The sequence below is a fragment of the Staurois parvus genome, unplaced genomic scaffold (genome assembly GCF_062004578.1).
Source record: "Staurois parvus isolate SC_StPar_1 unplaced genomic scaffold, SC_StPar_1.0 ptg000114l, whole genome shotgun sequence".
NCBI classification, from domain to species: domain Eukaryota; kingdom Metazoa; phylum Chordata; class Amphibia; order Anura; family Ranidae; genus Staurois; species Staurois parvus.
The window spans coordinates 8,288,890-8,309,528 of record NW_028317910.1 but is presented as its reverse complement, the minus strand read 5'-3'; the positions used below and the strand labels follow the sequence as shown (position 1 = coordinate 8,309,528).

At 41.8% G+C, this 20,639-nt stretch overlaps 1 protein-coding gene across 14 annotated transcripts in view; it reads left to right on the top strand.

Annotated features, from left to right (window-relative positions):
- The window catches only part of MICAL3 (microtubule associated monooxygenase, calponin and LIM domain containing 3), a 236,282-nt gene that overhangs the window by 172,394 nt on the left and 43,249 nt on the right, over positions 1 to 20,639 (top strand). For 13 of the 14 annotated variants that reach the window (XM_089671866.1, XM_089671864.1, XM_089671865.1 and 10 more), the window contains 9 exons: positions 1,174 to 1,236; positions 3,392 to 3,493; positions 4,221 to 4,334; positions 4,602 to 4,690; positions 4,893 to 6,642; positions 7,908 to 8,002; positions 12,557 to 12,607; positions 14,408 to 14,515; positions 15,328 to 15,421. In XM_089671866.1, the coding sequence (XP_089527992.1) occupies positions 1,174 to 1,236; positions 3,392 to 3,493; positions 4,221 to 4,334; positions 4,602 to 4,690; positions 4,893 to 6,642; positions 7,908 to 8,002; positions 12,557 to 12,607; positions 14,408 to 14,515; positions 15,328 to 15,421 (2,466 nt within the window). The remainder of the gene's footprint in view (positions 1 to 1,173; positions 1,237 to 3,391; positions 3,494 to 4,220; positions 4,335 to 4,601; positions 4,691 to 4,892; positions 6,643 to 7,907; positions 8,003 to 12,556; positions 12,608 to 14,407; positions 14,516 to 15,327; positions 15,422 to 20,639) is intronic. The other variant, XM_089671857.1, reaches the window with a different exon arrangement.

Below are 20,639 nucleotides of genomic sequence, written 5' to 3'. Positions count from 1 at the left end.
TTTGTGCATCCTCATATAACCCCAACCTGCTCTGTGAGACTTCAGTTTCCTGGATAGTGTTTTTACACCAATACTTTTTATTTTTTTCTCACTACTTCCACCAACACTTTTATATTAAATCCAACTGCTTATTACCTCAGGGTTTACAGTTTCTAGTTCAGTTCAGAGTCCTGCATGGCACTAGTGATCTGCTGATCACTGGTGCAATGCTTTACAGGCTCCTATAAAATAAAATAAATGCACAGTTTTTTTTTTGTTTTTTTTGTTTTTTTTCTACCTGCAAGAAAAGTGCTTTTTTTTTTTTTTAATGTGAACTTATCCTTTAACGGAGCGGACAGTGGTACTTGACTGGCTGCTCAGCATGCGCTTGTACCGAGCAGTCAAATGTTTCCGCATGCGAGGGTAACCTGAAGGAAAAAAGCTTTTTTTTTTTCTGTTTGTTTTTTTCTTCTCATTGGGGTCTTCGCCTCATTTACTCACTAAGCAAATGTGCTTTTGCTGAGCATTAAGTGAGCCTGACACTCCCCTTTCCTGACAAGCACTCAATCGGTGCTCATCACACTACTTGGTCAAGTAGTTTTTTTTTCAAACATTTGCACACAACTGCCTTAGTCTGCCTACAGATCCTGTGACCTGTACTGTATTATTAAGATAATAGAAATTTTGACTTACCTGTAAATTCAAAATCTGTTAGTACAGTATAGGACACAAGTCCCTCCCCTCTGTTTCTCCTTCTTGCTTGCCACAAAACTGGAGTCCCATGGAGTGGTAGCAGCATATAAACCATGCTCTATGTTTGCGGATCCTATGTGCTGTACTGTACTCCAAGCCCTGGAATTTACAGGTAAGTCAAAATTCCAATTTTTCTTGGCTGAACCTATACAGAGTAGTCCCATCAATGCATACAATCCAATCCACAGTGTCTATATAACAAGTACACTTTACTATTGTATCTTATCATTAACAACTGAAAACATTCTGTCACTGATGTATTATGATGTAAAACATTTCTGTTACTGATGTATTAAGTTAAAGTAAAAAATAAACAGTGTTCAACAGCTCCATCCAAGTGCCAGAGCAGGAAAAAAAAAACGTTTTACTCTAATCCAATTTGCAGTTTTTTTGTTTTTTGTTTTTTTTCTATTTTGGTTGACTCTTCATTGTTCCTCACAGTGCTCAAGCTCCCATCCCATCGCCATGACCCTGTTAGAGTGTGGCTGGAGTCCGTGTCTGGAGGTAGATGGGGTCACCACGACCCCACTGAAGAGCTCTGTGCTTGCAGCTGTAGGCCGAAGCTGCGCTGTGCATGCACGCTTTGCGCTGGCTGCGGTTTGTGTGGCGCACACACTCTGTCTTTACACACTTGCCTTATTTCTCTGGTAGCATTAAAAGAGGACATGTACAATTTTTGTTTCAGCAGATTTTAAGGAGTTGAGGTATTGGGGGTTTCAGTGTTAAGGTTTTGGTAAGGGAAGAGTTCAGGCTCAGGTAGAAGGAGAGTTAGGTATTAATGTTCAAGTGTCAGTGTTCAGGCAGTGGAAAAGTTTAAGTGTTACAGATTCAGTAGAGGGACAATTACGTGTAAGGCTGGCCATACACGGGTCCGTTTTTTAAAAAAAACTGAACTGATTACCCCATCCACACACTTGATGTAGATGTGAGAATCCTCCCCACCGTGTCATTGTATTATTACAGTGGGGAGACTCCCACACTGTCAGAATACACTTATCAGCTCTGCAGTCTATAGTATGCAGTGCTGATAGTGCGAGATAATACCAACAGGGTGGTTGAACTGTAGTTGACTGGTAGTTGATCAGTGGCCACACAAGAGTCGAAATTTGTCTGTTCACTGCTGAATCCGCCAAATTTCAATCCATGTATGGCCAGCTTTAGGGTTCGGGTAGGGAAGGATGAAGTGCTAGGGTAAGGTTTTCAGGGATAGGTTAGAGCTCACAGACCGTTTTCCCAGTGCCTTACTTTGACATAATTCCAGCCCAGAACTATACATGCTCTTGTTAAAAAACAAATATACCATCCCCTTGTCTGGATAGCGAGGATTAATTTAGCCAGTTCAGTCTCTTAAGTCAGCCATTGATGGATCGAAATGTATGGCTTGCATTATACTGTCAATGTGTAGTTTACTAGGCCTGGCTCTCCTTGCTTCTCTTTGAAATGAGCACATGCAATGTGTTGGAGATGAAGGTGTTGCTGTGTTTATGTACAATACTATATATAATATAGTAATGGTAATAATAAAATATAGTAAAAATTCTTGTCACTGTTCTGTAAACAGGAATGGTAACAGCTGAGCCATTTGCAAAAGACATAACTAGCTTCTTTCTCTTACTGTTGCTTTGTGTTGTTTTACACTTGTTTGTTGCCTTCCTGAGGGGCATAACCAATGAGGGTTGTGAATAGTTGCACCTCTTCTCTGCAAGTAAGGGGAGCTGCACCATTTGTTTTTAGACAGCACTTCAGTTACAGCACCATAACAGAACAACACAGTGACACAGGAATTGCATTATAACATTGAGTATGATTGCTGTACCAGGCTAAAATTCCCCATGGATCCAGACCTGTTACACAGCACAATTCACCCAAACATGTATCTTGTTTTTAGCAAGTCACAGTGTGACATTCTGCAGCAGGAGTCAGATCTGTGTCAAACATATGTTCACTCAACCAAGAACTGCACAGTCACCAGGATTGACATCTCAGTCCAGTGCTTAAATGGATACCCTGGATGATGGCTGAACAAACATGGCTCCATCCTGGATAGAAAAGCAGATGAAGGCATTGTCAGGGGGAGTACTGTGATCTCTGAGAGGTAATAAATACGTGGAAGTGTTAAGCTGACATATTGGTGAGCATGCTGTACTTGGAAAGAAATTTATCTGACAGGTACAGCTATATGATTGTTATGGTAGCCACACACAGCAATGTTTAGCCAATTTCCACCGTTTTCATCTCCAAGGCAACCTTATCATTAATTTTCTCTTAAAATGTTAGTGTTTTGGGAGCAGTTTGCCTTGATCCATTTGGCCATTTTTGTGATGGACTTTGCAGTTCATTTCCTGAAGTTAAATTAAGGTTATGCAGTCAATTTAGATGCAAACAGTGCTTAGAGTTCGCCTCCTTAGTAGCGCCCCCTTGTGGCAGAGAGTTGGTGTTGCTTACATGCTGACTAATGCTTTTTAGCACAATTTACAACTGGTACTTAACTAACCCTGAACAAAGTAGGCTGCATAAGGGTGGGTGTGAGTTCTCCACTGTGCCACCCTAAGTCTTCCTCTCATGTACTCTTCTTTGTCCTCCTATCTCTTTCATTTCACATGTTTCTTGCTTTCTTCCTGGGTGTTCTTTCCATCCGTCTCCCTGTCTCCTCCCTCAGCGCTATGCGAGGATGAAGATGCAGAGGCAGAGGTTCTTGGGTCGGGTCTTGCCGAGGCTGAAGCGGGAGGTGACGGGGACACATCTGCTGATCTTGGTGACGGTATGTAGGCCTCTGTGCTTGGTGACTGGGCAGAAGATGATGCAGTAAGAGAAATTAATAAGATAGATTTAGAGTACTCTTCTCTTTTCTGTGTTTTGCATATCGACCTTTTCATGTAAAGTTTTTACGTACACAGTGTCTGCCTGATTTCTGTTTTTACCTGCTGAATTAAAAAAAAAATCCTATTCCATTTTATCTTTGTGTCAATGTCTGGCAACAGGTAAAAACACCCAGTGAACTGTTGATTGAGTTATCTGTAGATGACAGATAATGTAGAGTGGGTGGATCAACTTCATGAATGTTAGCATTGTAACGTTCTACATTTTTCTTTGCTGTATCACTGCTTGGATTCAGTCTTCTAAGGCAGTTTTGAATCTGGTTTCTTACTTTGACGACCCTTTTGATTCATGAGAATTTTTGTAAGTGGGCGATACCAAGGTGCCAGCAGTGGGTGTGTTCAGAAATATCTCTTATATGTTAAAAAAATGGGTTCCCAGATCACCAGATTGCAGACCAACAGAGTCTGGACTTTGGTGTATCACTGAGTGGGAAAAAAAATGCTGAGGAGATAGGCTCCTTGCATGCAAAATGGTTTCCAACTGTTATATGGGTCAGTCAAGCAGTGTTACTGAATAACTGAAGAAACTGATATGTCACTTTCCGTGCAGTAACTTTATAAGAAAGAGCACAAAGTGTGCCTAACCAAATTTCTTGTTTGATCTATTAGATGATGACATCCCATCAGATGCAGAAGCAGAGGAACGTCTGCAGCAGGCAGAAAGACTGAAACTTAAATTGGATGAGGATCTGGAATTGGAAGCAGTGACACAGGCTCATCAGGGTAGAGCTTCTCTTGATCACAGTAACCTTAAGTATGCTAGGACTCAAGAAAATACTGAAAATCTACCATCTAAAGAAGATTTGGGGGGCTTTTCATAATGGGCAATTAAATACTTTATTGTTCATTGAGGGGCACAGCACTGTAGATTGATAACCAGTGGCTATAGTGCTGCCGATAGGAGGATTGAATACTAAGTTTGCAAGAAAAGAAGTTAGCTTGACACATTTCACACCTGAGAAATTTACAATTAGCATCTTTTTGTTTCAGGAGATAAAAGACCTCCCAGTCCAGTTGCAGTGACCCCGCAGACATCAATTTTGTCTCCCATCAGGAGCCCTAAAGAGGATGTTGGGAAGGTGGGTGAGAGGCTTTTAGCTGGAAATGTTATGTCATCCGTTTTAAAGACATGGTTTAATGCACATACACCTTTGCTTTTTTTCTTTCTCACAATAATAGGTTTTGTTTTCTTCCACAACACAGACTGGATGTTAGATGTGAATAGTTTTATCCTTTTGATGAATACATTTTCAGGGTAATTTGTTTTTTTTTTGCCCTTAGGCCCCCATGAGGTCTCCTCTGCAGAACCTGACCTCTCCAGGAGTACGTTTCTTCACTGAACCTTTCTTGCCACAGACAGGAAGCAACGTGGCCTCTCCTTCAGAACAGAAACCTCAGACCCCTGTCCCCCCTGTGTGTTCCCAACCGGTTGCAACAAATGAACCAGTTATCCCTACTTCTCCTGTGAAATCTTCTCCACTCCCAACTCTTGGACGCCCACTGAGGACACCAACCACGCCAATCTGTTCCCAACCTCTTCCTTCGACAGAGCCAGCCATTCCCACCTCAACCACATCCCCTGTATGCCTGCAGCCCTCCCCAGTGATCACTTCTACTCCTCTGGCCAAACTGCCTTACACTGGTCAAGACCTGACCAGCCCCAATTCAGAGGAGGCAATGAAACGCATCGATTTAATAGAAGAGTTCTGGATGAAGAGCGCTGAGATTCGTCGTAGCCTTGGGTTAACACCTGTTGACCGGAGTCAAACCCCGGAAATTAGTTTTCCAGCCATTGACCCATCTTCTCCACAAACACAACCACCCAAGTCCACTCCCAAGGAGCTGAAATCTCCATCACTGAGACCTCAACAGGTGCCCAAGAAGGTGAATCTAAACAGATTGGATATTGAGCTTCTCTCACCACTTACTCCAATATCACCATCTGAGAAAGAGCTTAAGAGCTCAGAAGGTGAAAAAAAGGACCTTTCAACTAGTTCTGGCCTAGGTTTGAACGGTAGCCATTCTAATACCCGGACAGTGGCCAGTGAGAGCTTTAATACATCGGACTCTGCTATGCTTACTCCTCCTTCGAGCCCTCCTCCTCCTCCACCCCAAGGAGAAGAGCCTGCTACTCTTCGCCATAGTCTGGCTTCTTGGCAGAATGGACCAGAAGCTACCCAAACACTCCCCCAAGCACAAGTTAAAGTTCCAGAGGTCCCCAAACCCACTCCAAGGTTAGAAGAAATTCGAAAGTCGTTCGTAGAGAGCGTGGATGAAATCCCTTTTGCAGATGATGTTGAAGATACATATGATGAGAGGACTGAGAACTCTAGCCTCCAAGAGAGGTTCTACACTCCACCAACCAGCCAGAGAAAGCCCCAAAGGCTGGTACTTACCAAGGAGAATGGAGAATTGCCAACTTCCTTGGAAAGAGGGCACCATAGAAAGAGAGGCCTTCCACATGTAACTCCTGAAGTTAAAGAACTGGCTGAGGAGAGGATGAGAGCACGAGAGAAGTCTGTAAAAAATCAGGCTTTAAGGGATGCCATGGCGCAACAGCTAATGAAAATGAAGCAGATGGAAACTGTTCCATCTATGAGGACTTCCAGAGCCCAGGGCTCATCTTCCACCAAACTTACTACAGATCTTCCAACAGAGTCGAGCCGAACAGGGACTCATCCTGAGGCATCCACTCTGAGACTAGAAAACTCTGCGGAAGTCTTTTTGTCTCCACCACCTGGTGATGGCTCCATCACATCTTCAGAGGGATCTGGTGGGAAACCCAAAAAGAGGCCTTCTCTGTTCTCCCCAAGAAAGAAGGAGAAAAAACCAAAGGGGGAGGCAAATCGCTCGTCTGATAAAACAGATGAAGGTACTAAACCCAAATCACTGTGGAAATCTGTCTTCTCTGGGTACAAGAAGGAGAAGAAGAAGAAAACGGCGGATGACAAGTCTTCCCCAAGCACGCCGTCCAGCAGCACCACTGTGGACTCAGGGAAGGTCAAAGTGCCCAATATGGTTCGTGGAGCAGGTACAAAACACAGGACTACAATTACTGCTGTCTTTAAACCAGGTGCAAGCAACAAATTTAGATTCACTGCTGTTTGCAAATGTACAGATTTTCTCATTTAGGGTCCTTTCATACTGATACACTTTTGATGCATTTTTGATGAATTCCCATTGACTTACAATGGAAATTGTCTTTTTGGTGCGCTTTTGAAAAACTGCACCAAAGATGCAGCATGCAGGACTTTTCAAATCGCAGTGCACCTGCAGTGTGAAGAGTTACATAGGATTTAATGGAGAATAGTTTTCATGTGCTGTTTACACTCTGGAAAAGCATGGCAATTGCGCACTAGTGTGAAAGGGGCCTTAGAGATTCATGGAAAATGTAGTTCTTGACATTTCAAAAAATAAATGTTTTTTTGCGATCATTCCCCAATTCCCAGGTGTTTGCAGGTGTCCTTTTACCAACTCCATACACTATATGACCGAACTCAGGAGTTTCCAGTAAAGGATACTGTAAATGCTACAGCATACAAAGCCATTTTAGACAGTTGTCTAAACCTAGGGCAACAGTTTGAAAAAGACCCTTTTCTGTTACAGCATGACTGTGCCCCTGTAAACAGTCATCCTGTCCTTGCTGCATATTCCTGTTTTATAGCATGTGATCCCAAAGTCATGTCCATCTTTCATACTCTTGTTTCTTTACATATTCATGCTGCTATACGTATAGCAAAAAGAGCACCTGACCATCACACCCATATGACCTTGTTGGATATCCCATTCCAAAACCATGGACGTTAAGATGGAGTTGGTCACATTTGTGGCTATGGCATCCTCCACTCTTCTGGAAAGGCTTACCTGCCTAGGGTAGCACAAAACCGAAATACACCATTGCCCCTCTCTGTTCAACACAAGGCAGTAATCAGACAGTACCATTAACAGAACCATTCACTGGAAACACCTGAGCTGAATCATTTGCAGAGGCTACACAGTGTATGTTACAGATAAATTTTAGAAAAAAAAACGACATTGCCCCTATAACTACAGACCTGAAATACTGTACATTCAGCTTGAATCACTAAGGTGTCGCTAAATACGTTCAAGTACACTTTTCCTAGAGAGCAACTATCTCTTTGGTCTGTTTTGCAGTATCCCAAATTGTAGATCCATTCAAGACACAGTTTTAGTTCATGGGGCTGATTTTTCCGTTTTCCGTTAGCATTAGATCGTAGCTTGCCAGTTATTTTCTTTTGCCCCTTAAACTGATTGCTTTGTATCCTGTATTTTTAGAACTGCCACTTCGGCGGCACCTAAGCTTCTCTGAAGACTCAGACCTGTCAAGCGATGATGTCTTAGAGAAGTCCTCACAGAAATCAAAGCGAGAGGTAACTGTCACTGTTGGGAAAGCATAGATGACTTTCAGATATAAATGTATATTATGGTAACACGCAGTATAGGTCTGTATTAATCCGTATTATCTTCTTTAACTGTACAATATAGCACAAGCTGCCGTAAATGCACCAGTCTTTTGTACACAATGCAATCAAACATTTTATACTGAAGCAGAAAAATGGGAATTCTCTAGTTCCTTATAAGAGCTGTGTTGTATGGATATGGAAACTGCGTACAGAATGACTGTCTGCTTTGTTTATGCATGGAAGGTACATCTGGTTTGTTCTTATTAAAGCTGAAGTTTTAGCATGGCAATTTTATATATCTTCAACTTGAAACAATGTAAGTGTGTATGTGGGAGTCTTGTGGAAGCTGGAAATTACTGTAGTAGGCAGCACCACTGCAGTGATTGCTGCTAGTCTCCAGGCTGCTGCCCTGCTGCTTACTGTACATATGAGGATGCTTGCTTGGCATTGTTACTGCGACATCACAGCCCGTGTCTCCACCTTGTCCAATCAGAGAACGCTTTGCATTCATTGAAAAAAAAATATTCTTTGAATGGCCCCCCTACCTGTTTTCACTATGCAGCAGGGAAACTGCTCGTCATGGGACCCAGAAGCTCGTAGAGATCACTATAGTTGCCGCACCTACTACAGCAATTACATGTAAAAATTGCCACACCTAAACTTCAGTCTTAATGTTTTTTTATACAATGTTGTATGTATGTGTTCGCAGTTTATTTTTTTTTTTACCCCCCCCCCCCCTTCCTCCCAGCACTTCCAAGAGGACCGTGAATTTCATCTGAAGAGAGCCGAGGTACCTTGTAGTGTCCTGAGCAGTTGGAAATGTTACGTATTTTAGTACCAAGTGTCTGCATCTAGTTCAGAGTTCACTTGTAGTCTAGAAAATATATAGGCAATTAGTAGTTTTTGTTCACAGAGAATCATAGAAACCAATTAGACCTCGTTAATAGTGCAAATCAAAGAAAACTGCCAGGTGAGTGCTATAAAGAAGAATTCTAGTCAAAGACAACTCTTTCCTTTTGTCATTCCCTCTTCTTCTTTTTTTTTTTTTTTTTAATCTATCTTTTTTTTCATCCAATAATTTCTTTTGTTCTTTTTCTCTTTCCCTTTCTGCTTCCTTCTTTCTTTTTCACTTTCGTTTTACACATTTTTATTAGGTTTTTAAAAAATTTTGTATACATTGAAGCAGGCAAAATAAGCAGGGCAAACATGCAAATTCGATCTAAAAGAACATTACAAAATGCAAACACATTGTGCAGTACTTGACTACATATAATAATTTAAACACCTTATATGTTAATTGCAATAAGTATCTAAATCTAAGAATAAAGAAAATATATAAAGCTAAGGGTGCTTAAATCTCCATTTGCTTGTTTTCTTCATCAATTTATTGGCCTCTTGAACAGGGATAAAGTTAATGACGGGTTTCTAGTGGTCATATGTTACACAAATATATCAGTTCAGTATTGAAAAGCTCTATTAATTAGATTTCACTTAAGATATTAAAGAGAGTTTTTAAACTAACATGTTCATCTCCTACCTATAATTGAGATGTAATTCCCCAGGTAAGTTTATTAAAGTGAAACTTTACTGTATCTAAGCACCACAAGCTGAAATTGCTATTTAATTAATTTTTAATATGCTAAGAAAACTCATCCATCCATGTCTCTCTGCTTTTTTTTCCTTGATAAATCACTTTGAAAACCAACCCTAGCATTTCTTGCATTGGCCATCTTGAGTAAGGGCAGATGATTCATGTACCACTTCCTGGAATCCACCTACCTTTAGCTCAGGCATGTAGACAGGAGGGTATGCTTAGGTAACAAAGACCCTCTTGAAGACTACTGGGATGTATGCCATCATTTTGGCATAGGCCAGAAACCAGGAAGCAATTGAGAATTGTCTAAAAAAAAAAAAAAAAAAAAAAAAAAAAAAAAAGTAAATTTAATATACCTACCTATCTAATTAATAATGCTATCAGCATTAGGATTAGAAATCGTTATTATTGAGTGAGAGAGTTTAGTTCCTCTTTAATAGATAGAAATGGAGAGAGATAAGTCTCTGTTCATTGCATGGCTGGAATAAGTACCCCAATAAAACTAGCAGTCTTGTGGTTTTGGGAAAAGTAATAAGTTGAAGCAAGGGCATGGAAGGGACGATTTCAGTCTCACAAAATGAGTTTTGATTTTCAGAATAGATCGGCTGTATAGTAAGTGGGACCCTGGTAGACATCCAGCCTGACCAAAATGAAAAAGAAAGATGTTATGGATAGGCAGTACCAATTTTAAGTGCTTACACCCTGGTGTGCATTACTCCTGCTGATGTCACTGGCTATTAGCTGACACTGGTCATGTGACTACAGCAGGAAAGGCCCTCCTATGCTGGAAGTGAGGAGAACCCATGCTCTAATGCAGAGGGCAGCAGACAGAACTCTGAAATTACATTTCCTTGTAGGAAATTATTGGTTTTTTTCCCCAGCCAAAGTGGAGTGACACTTTAAGTTCCATTCCAGTGCTAGGATAAATATAAAAAAACCCTTATTGGTTTATTTTTATGTTATTGGCTTTGCTTTTTGTTTTAATTGCAAGTCTGGGAAATGTGGAGAGAATGTTTTCTTTAGAACATGTCCACCAAAGTTGTAAGATATAAGTCTTTTCTTACCTTATCCCAGCTTTAAGACTAGCTGTTACTTGATATACTGTATGTACAGTTCACAAGTATAAGAGTTGTGCGCCTGGGAGTTTTTGCTGTGTGGTATTATGGAAGACGTCTCCACCCATTTCTCAGACATTTTGTGCTCTATGTTCTCAGGGTTGGCATCTGTTGGATTGTTTTTAATGTTTGTACATTGGATAGTATTCAATTACTGACATGTATGTAAAGCCAAAAATATTTTTTCCCCTTCATCTACTAGGGATGCAACAGGAAGTGAAAGGCAATCTCTTCAAAATGAGAGGACACTGGACTCTGTGACTGGAACAATTGTCTCTTTTGAAAGATTTCCCCACATTTCCTGTTCTGATGACTCTCTAAGATTGCCTATAATTTTCCATCTTGGTGCTGATAGTCACCTGGAGAAAAAGAGGGTTATGGCTTACTGCACACTTTGAGCTTCTCTCAGTGTGCATCAAAAGCTGGAGCAAATCAGAACAAGCCCACTTCATTTCCTGGATGGAGGACTCCCAGCATCATCTAACATTTTGCTTCCTAGCTTTACTGACCCTGGCCCATCCCTTTCATTCAGTAGATTTCAATTATTTCAATAATGGAGGCTCCACATCACATATGAGTGTCACCTAGGGCAGTGTGAATGCAAATACAGCCTGCCTACAAATGCCTAGTCCTCCAGGCTGACAGCAGCACACAAAGACTTTTTGATATTTGCCTTTTGTCTCCCAAAAGGCAGCCCACTGCTTGCATCAGAGTGGAGGGTTCCTAAGAGGAGTACTGAGGCAGGGTGCTGTGATGTTTTCAGTAAAGCCAGTCATAGATGGATCAAAGTGCAGCTAGCTCAGCAGGGACCAGCTGAATTTTGATCCACGTATGGGCAGGGAGGTTGCATAAAGGTCGACCTACCGATCGACTTCTGTACAAACGCTCTGTCCTTTTTTTGTCACTTAGTCAGCACTGCAAGCTGTAGCTGCAAGGATGTGTCCCCACTGTCAGAATACAATAGCTCAGAGTGGAGGTTTCCCCCATCCATACTGAGTGTGTGGATAGGAAAAGACCATTTTTTTGTTCTGCCCACTGGTTGAATGGAAAAAAAAAAAAGTCTCCTGTATGGGCACCTAAGCTATGTAAAGTGCCCACCCATCTGCCATGATCTGCTTGCATTGCATAGACAAAGACACAGACCCAATGATAACATAATTTCCTCTAAAATAAGGAATATAAGAAAAATGTCATATTTTTAATGTAATAACTTCATTATCATGTTGATGAAGTGGAAAGGAGAAACCATGAATGGAAAAGTGTAAGCAGATTAAAAGTCAGGTTTAATCCCCACAGAAAGACACAGACAGCAATCAAACTAGACTAGTTCTAACCTTTCTGTACCTAAAACTGGGGGAAAATTTTGTTTTGGCTACACACACTTGAAGCAGTCAGATTTGACATCTTGCTTTTTTCTCACAGATAGGTGGGAATGCAGTTCCACTGACAACTGGCAACCCTGATGTGCCGTCCTCATGTGCTGCTGAAAAGGTGTTGTCACAAGGGGATTTAGAAGAGCAGAAAACATTTGTGACTTGTCCAATTCTTGTAGCAGGTGTCAGGGCTTTTCTATCTCCTTGATTTCATAGCATTAGGTTGCCACCTCTTGTGCCACTAGTAAACATTTGGCCTGCTTAAGTTACTGTACTGCTCTTCCATAATCCCCTGCAAACATCCTCTGTAGCATAAGAGGTTTTTTTAATGTAATTTTTTAATCAGTAAATTGTTATGTTATTGATTATTCTCATTTCATTTGCTTTAACTAAATTAATTTGCTTCATTTTGCCCTCCCCCGCCATGTGTCTGTGTCAGTCGGTCTATGTCCCCCATGCCTTGGCATTCAGACGGTCATACTCATCCAAGGTAGTGACATCATTATAATCCTCCTGTTTTTAACTCTTTCCATGCTGTGTTTCCGCTTTTCTTCCCACCTTAAATTGAGGCGTTGCCACCTGCTCTCTTACTGTATGCTAGTGAGCAACTGGTTAATGGAAACCTACATTCTGAGGCTGCTTTTGCTGATATTCTGGGAAATGCCTTTACTGGTTGCATGCTTGTTTCAGATCAGTCAACACTGAAACTAGAGACAGCCAGGCAGGCTGCAGTTTCAGAAGGAAGCCAGCAACAGCAGGCTACATATCTTTCTCAATATAAGGTTCTTTTATTCCATAAAATATTTTAATAATAAAACCCAACTTCATCCAGAACTTTTTTTAATAGTTATTGAAAGAGTAGAGGAAGTTATAATGTCTGACGGATTTAAAATGCTGTGTCCCCATTGGGTAGGCTTCCCCTCACTACCTGTTTTAACATTACCAAGATAAAAAATTAAGGAACAGTTGTTACCCGGATAGAAGAGGTGACACCAGGCAGGAAATGAGTGTGAACAGGTCTCACTGGGACTGAACAGGTCATTTCATAACAGAAATGGAGGGAGGGGGCAAAGTGAGGGCAGAGGGACAGGAGAGGTGACACTGGATAGAAAATGAGGGGTAACGGATAACACCTGGGCAGAAACTGAAGAGACGCAGGTGTCACAGGGACAAAGAAGTTCATACCAGGACAGTATATGAGAGAGGAAAAGGTATCACTAAGACAGAACAGTTGATATGAAAGGGAACAGGTGTCACAGGCAGAACGGATGATACCAGGACAGACAGGAACGGTAGGGGAACAGATGTCACCAGAACAGAAAAGATGATACCTGGACAGACAGGACCTGAAGGGGAACACCTTATCCCCAGGACAAGAACTGAGGTTAAGTCTTCCTAGTGAGCACACAGACCGCATTAAAACCTGACAGGTGTTCTACCTCTTCACCCTTGTTTCCAAAGCTAAAAACAAAGTTTTGGCTGGAGTTGGGCCTTGAAGATAATTAGTAATTTTTCATCCCTCAAGGAAACCTTCTGTTTGCTTTGCATGCCATTCCTTCTGTATTTCTGTTAAAAAAAAAATAAAAAATCCCTCTGCCATCATATGGACATCTAACACTAGCTGTTCTCCAACGTCCTTTCATGTCTTCACCTTAACTGTGTTTAGATAGAATAGATTGCTTAGTGCTATGCCACGAGCTGGTTTGAGAACATACAGCTCAGCAAGGAGAGTGTGGTACACCAAGCCAACCAATAGGTGACCGTCAGGTGTCTACAGACTTTTGATGCAAATATTCTTTACAGTCAGTATTGTCGTTTTTCCAATCCTTGCTTCTGTGTATGAGTTATTACATGGAGGTAGTAGCTATGTTTCTCCATTAGCAAATCCAGACTTGGCATCCTGCTTATTAATGATGCACAATGTTTGTGCCTGGTGGACTCTTAGGTCTCCCAGTCAGGACCTGATTAAAAATAAGAAAAATGTCAGACTCTAATGATCCCAAAAACCCACAATGTACCTGTCCAGAGACCATATTATTTTTGCCTAGGCTGTAGGTGGATTGCAGCTCAGAGCATCATTTTTATTACTGTAAATAAGTAGGGTGGGAGCAATATTTGGCTAGGCGTTATTTATAGGATCAAGTGAGGATAACATATGAAGTTGATAAGTTAATGTTCACAATTCATAGAAAATTAGTGGTTTGAGCTTACAGTACGTACATTGGAGGAGGTGATGGGAAACATTTGATGTCCAATGTGGTGCGTATGTCACATATTTTCCACTTGACAGAAAAACTACACAGACGAAGAGCTGAATGCCAAGCTTACCAAGAGAGTGCAGAAAGCTGCCCGGCGACAGGCCAAGCAGGAGGAGCTGAAGAGGCTACACAGGGCACAGGTAGGTGACAACGGGCCTTCTTTATTTGTCCAGGGCATTCCTCTGGGCCTGCAGACCATAGAGTCTGAGCTGTCATGGTAGATACATGTGGACACTTTCCCATAATCCCTTTTATCAGTCATGGCGCTTGTGCTGTCTGCCCTCTACCTAAACCAGAGCAGATGAAATTGCTTACTCAGATCTGCTGCGCCCTGTGAGCTTCTCACATTAGAAGCTGCAAAAAATCAAGTAGAGCCCACCCCTATCTGCCAGGAGGACATTCAGCATCATCTAGTCTTTCCTCCTGCCCATTCATTCATTAGCTTTCAATTCTTTTAATCATGGAGGCTCAGCATCACACATGGGCATTACCTAGGATGATCTGCATGCATATATACCTGCCTAGGTATGCCCACTCCTCCACACTTACACTTACCATGAAGGTGGTTTGATTAATTTCTCCTAAAAGCCAGCCCACTGCTTGCATCAGGGCTGCGATGTCTTTAGAAGATTACTGAAGAAGGGAACTGTGATGTTTTCAGGATGCTATGTACAGCACCCTGCTGACCCCCTCCCAACTGCCAAGATCTGGCTACATTGCATAAAGAAGGACAGAGACCCAAAGATTATGCCACTGGGTCTAAAATAAGTTATGTAATGAAGACAGGTTTAATTAAAAAATTGAATTTAGTGTGCTAAAAGGGGTAGAGGGGAGAGGAGGAAACGAGTAAAGGCAAAATATAAGCTTCAGCTTTTTTTCAGTTTGAAAACATTTTGATTATTTGTATTTAGAAAAACAAAATTGTTTTAAATATATTTTTTATATATTTCAGATAATCCAGCGGCAGTTAGAACAGGTGGAGGAGAAGCAGCGACAGCTTGAGGAGAGGGGGGTAGCGGTGGAGAAGGCTCTCCGTGGGGAAGCAGGTATTGTATAATATGTTGTTTTGTAACTGTGTCATTTTGAAAGCAGACTCAAGATAATCGTTATGTAACCTGTCGCTGTAGGGTCACATTTAGACGATTATGTGAAATAAATGTCTAATAATTGGTTTAATTTTGGTTTCAGAACATCCTTTTCCTGGCACTGTCATCCTGTAAAATAAATCTAATTGGAGACTAACCTGTTTTTCGTATTTCTCTTTGAAAACCTTGCCATCTAAACCTGCAGGTCTCCTACCTTCTCCTGTCACCCCACTGCTGAACAACTGGGGTCTTCCCACTTGGAACCAATGCTGATTCACTGGTTTGCATAGCCCTTCCACCACTGAGAGCTTCTTGGTGCTGGTGTGCGGAAGACTTCCAAAGGTCTGCAGCTGGGCGACCTTTTTTAAAGCAGCTTTCCACCTTCAGACAATTTAAATTCTATCTGGCCTGTACATACCTTAATGTGCCATTTTTCTAAATAAATTTCTTTTTTTGCTGTAGCTTCCTTCTGTTAATTTTTGAGCTAGTATAGGATGTACTCTGACCATAAACAATCTGTTCTTGTCTCCATTTCTGGGCTTGATGGTTAAAGCAATTCTAAAGGTTAATTTTTTGTAAAACAACAAAATGTCTATATTTATCTGCTATGTGCAGTGGTTTTGCACAGAGCAGCCTATGTCCTTCTCTTCTCACGTCCCCCGCAGGCTCTCATGGCTCCTCCTGTCTGTCGGGTGCTCCATCAGTATGGGGGCACCCACTGCTCCGTGTGTCCATTCATACACACAGCCATGGCTTGGCCCCGACCCTGCTCACTCCTCATTGGCTGACTGGCTGTGATTGATAGCAGCGAGATCCAATGGCTCCCGCTTTCTGTCTCCGCCAATGAGGCAGAGACCCAGGACAGCTGAGGCTGATATTCACATCACTGAATCTCTATGAGGCTCAGGTAAGTATTGAGGGGGCTGGGGGAGCTGCTGTACACAGAAGGTTTTTTACCTTCATGCATAGGATGTATGAAGGTAAAAAACCTTCAGCCTTTACAACCGCTTTAAAATACATCTTCAGCCAAAACCTTTTTTTTTTTTTAAGCTTTGTATAGAGTTAATTTTCTTCTGTGCCTCAATGGGAGATTCGCTTTTATTTTTTATCTCAGAGGTAACAGGAGGTGAGGGGAATTTCCCTCTTAAACCTTTTATGTTACAGAATTGGTGTCCCCGTGATTTTTCCCTCACCTCCTGTTGCACTGACAACTGTACAATTTTGGATTTTCCTTTACTTATTTAGGTGACAGGGATCACTTGGAAAATGGGGTGAGTCTCCCCAGTGGCTCTGCAGACAGCAGTAAAAACCTGGAACATGTATAACTGAGGAGCTGCATTTGAGCATCAGTAGCTCGTGGTTGAAAGTCACTCACATTTATACTGGGTGCAGTGTCTCCGGTGAGGCTTGTCTCAGAACAACCAGGATACCCCTAAATAGAGACTTTGAAAGCCAGGTATAGAAGGTCTAACAAGAGCACCAGGCTGAGGCTGCAAAGACAAATAAAGTCAACAACCACCCTTGCATTTGTCTTTTAGCCCTGACAAAGAGACAGATCTTTGAGCCCCTGAATCTTGCCAACTGATTTATGTATTGTATAGAATAACACCAGTAATAAAATATTTTTATGACTTTGTTCCTTGGTCTGGCACTCACATTAAGCTTCCTATACCAGCAATAAAAATCTATCAGGGAGTCTAACCCCTCACCATTTTTTCCAAAATGAACAAAATACATAGTTTAGGCTTTAGATACAGTAAGTCAAACATTTTATAATTCCAACTTAGATTAATTTCAGCCATCAGAATCAATTTATTTTGTTTACTGGTTTTCCAAGTTTGGAAAAATCAGTGCAACCTGACTGACCTTTGCCTGAAAGAAGGAAGATAAATGTTTACTATGAACAAGCTAGTTATCTTGGTTTAGTGCAGTGGTCTCCAAACTATGGCCCGGGGGCCAGATGTGGCCCTTGGCTTGCCTTTACCTGGCCTGTTTGGCACTATTCCACCAACTGACCCCATCTATGGGGCACTATTCCTCCCACTGAAACCATCTATGGGGCTCTATCTATTCCTTCCACTGATAGCATCGATGGGGCACTATTCTTCCAATTGATACCAACAATGGGGCATTATTCCTTCCATTCATACCAAGAATAGTGAATTGCTTATGCCCACTAATGTGAGGGCAGTTTTTACTTCCACTGGCCACAGTCCGGCCCCTCTAAAGTTTGAAGGAGAGTAAACTGGCCCTTTGTTTGAAAGTTTGGAGACCCCTGGTTTAGTGCATAGTATAAAAAGCAGCAGCAAATCTCAGAGCTACTCAGGCAGTCATGTGCCAATTATGATAAGCCTCGGGTTACATGTGCTGTCTGGGGAGGATCCTCCTCATCTAATGAACAGTGTTGGAAAACAACAATGGTCTGAGAAACATGGCTGAAAATTACAGGAGAAAGCTGAGCAACTGGTTTTAATACAAATTACTGAAAGATTTGTACTGGCTAGTAGTAGCATCAGTTCTACTGAAGGTGGATTTTGTTATGTAATAAAATTATTTTCTTTGTGGTATTCACAGTCACAACTAAACATATCCTTTAAGTTCCTTTTCCAAGAAATCCTTCCACTTACAATGTGACTTATATACATCAAACATGCTAGCCGATTGGCTCAGGCAGATTGGTCACCATTCATGTGACCAACCTGGGATCTAATCTTCACCGGTAAATCCTTTTTCTTGAGATTTCTATTGAACAAAATTATAACATTTCTTCCTTTTTTTTTCTATATGTTATTAGAATGATTGTTTTCTAACAAAGTCTGTGACTTCACAGTTAATCCAAATCCCATGTCTGAACACCATACTAGAATGATGTTTTTATTTCTCTGTTAATTCCCTGGATTCGACATTAATATTATTTATATGTAGCTAACAAAGTTGGTGGATGTAAACAAAGTATTCTATCTGATACATATGATAAAGTAGCTATCTTGTCTCTGGCATCTATCCTACCGAGAACACAATGGACAGGCTACACTCTGTATATACACTGCTCAAAAAAATTAAAGGAACACTTTGAAAACACATCAGATCTCAATGGGTAAAAATATGCTGGATATCTATACTGATATGGACTGGGTAATGTGTTAGGAATGAAAGAATGCCCCATCGTTTGATGGAAATTAAAATGATCAACCTACAGTCCTGAATTCAAAGACACCCCAAAAATCAAAGTGAAAAAATGATGCAGCAGGCTAGTCCATTTTGCTGAAATTTCAGTGCAGCAACTCAAAATGGTACCCAGTAGTTTGTGTGGCCCCCATGTGTTTGTATGCATGCCTGACAACGTCAGGGAATGCTCCTAATGAGACGACAGATGGTGTCCTGGGTATTTCCTCCCACATCTGGACCAGGGCATCATTGAGCTCCTGGACAGTCTGAGGTGCAGCCTGGCAGCGATGGATGGACCGAAACATGATATCCCAGAGGTGTTCTATTGGATTTAGGTCAGGCGAGCATGGAGGCCATTCAATGGTATCAATTCCTTCATCCTCCAGGAACTGCCTGCATACTCTCACCACATGAGGCCAGGCATTGTCGTGCACCAGGAGGAACCCAGGACCCACTGCACCAGCGTAGGGTCTGATAATGGGTCCAAGGATTTCATCCCAATACCTGTAGAGGTCTGTGTGTACAGGTCTAGCCTGTAGAGGACTGTGTGTTCCTCCATGGATATGCCTCCCCAGCCCAGACCATCACTGACCCACCACCAAAACGGTCATGCTGAACAATGTTACAGGCAGCATAACGTTCTCCATGGCTTCTTCAGACTCTTTCACGTCTGTCACATGTGCTCAGGGTGAACCCGCTCTCATCTGTGAAAAGCTCAGGGTGCCAGTGGCGGACCTGCCAATTCTGGTGTTCAATGGCAAATGTCAATCGAGCTCTGTGGTGCCGGCAGTGAGCACATGGCCCACTAGAGAACGTCGGACCCTCAGGCCACCCTCATGAAGTCTGTTTCTGATTATTTGGTCAGAGACATTCACACCAGATGCCTGCTGGAGGTCATTTTGTAGGGCTCTGGCAGTGCCTCCTTGCACAAAGGGGCAGATACCGGTCCTGCCGATGGGTTAAGGACCTTCTGCGGCCCTATCCAGCTCTCCTATAGTAACTGCCTGTCTCCTGGAATCTCCTTGATGATCTTGAGATTGTGCTGGGAGACACAGCAAACCTTCTGGTAATGGCATGTATTGATGTGCCATCCAGGAAGAGGTGGACTGCCTGTGCAGCCTCTGTAGAGTCCAGGTATCGCCTCATGCTACCAGTAGTGACACTGACCCTAGCCAAATGCAAAACTAGTGAAAAATAGTTCGAAAAAATGAGTAGGGAAAAAAATGTCAGTGGTCTCCACCTGTAAAACCATTCCTGTTTTGGGGATCGTCTCATTGTTGCCCGTCTAGTGCACCTGTTCTTAATTTCTTTAATACCAAAGCAGCTGAAACTGATTAACAACCCCCTCTGCTACTTAACTGACCAGATCAATATCCCAGGAGTTTAATTGGCTTGGTGCTGTACGCTGATTAAAAAGTGTCCCTTTAATTTTTTGAGCAGTGTAGTTTCCAGAGATAAAATGGCTACTCAGTTTTAGCAGTGCCATGACAGATTTTCAGGGCCTCTAAGCTTAAATAAAAGTTGTATGTTAAAGAATTGTAATATCATTCACATGTAAAGAACTTATCAAACCTTACTGGGGTAGTATAAGGGGAGAGATATTTTTTTAAACAACTGACTTCTTGTTCAGTAACCGTACTGACAACTGTCACTTTTAAGGCTTCCTTATTCTGAATTGGCTTATAACTTACAGACTGCTCAGCAATGTGATCTGCAATAATAAAGGGAATGTACAGTCTTTTCAGTGTTTCTTTACAGAGAAACTTCATTCTCCTTTTGCATGGCTCTATCCCCCCCCCTCCATTCCAGTACTAACATTATGGTGCCAAAGGCCTCTAACTGGCCTGCATGTACTGACAAGGACCTTTGGCACTTCTGCATATATGCATAAAATTTCCTACGCATGCACAAAGATTGCAAAATATTAGGACTACCATAATAGCCAACTTTTGTGAATGGGCAGATATGCCGCAGGGCTTAGTCATAACCCTGAAATGCAGATGTGCTGCTT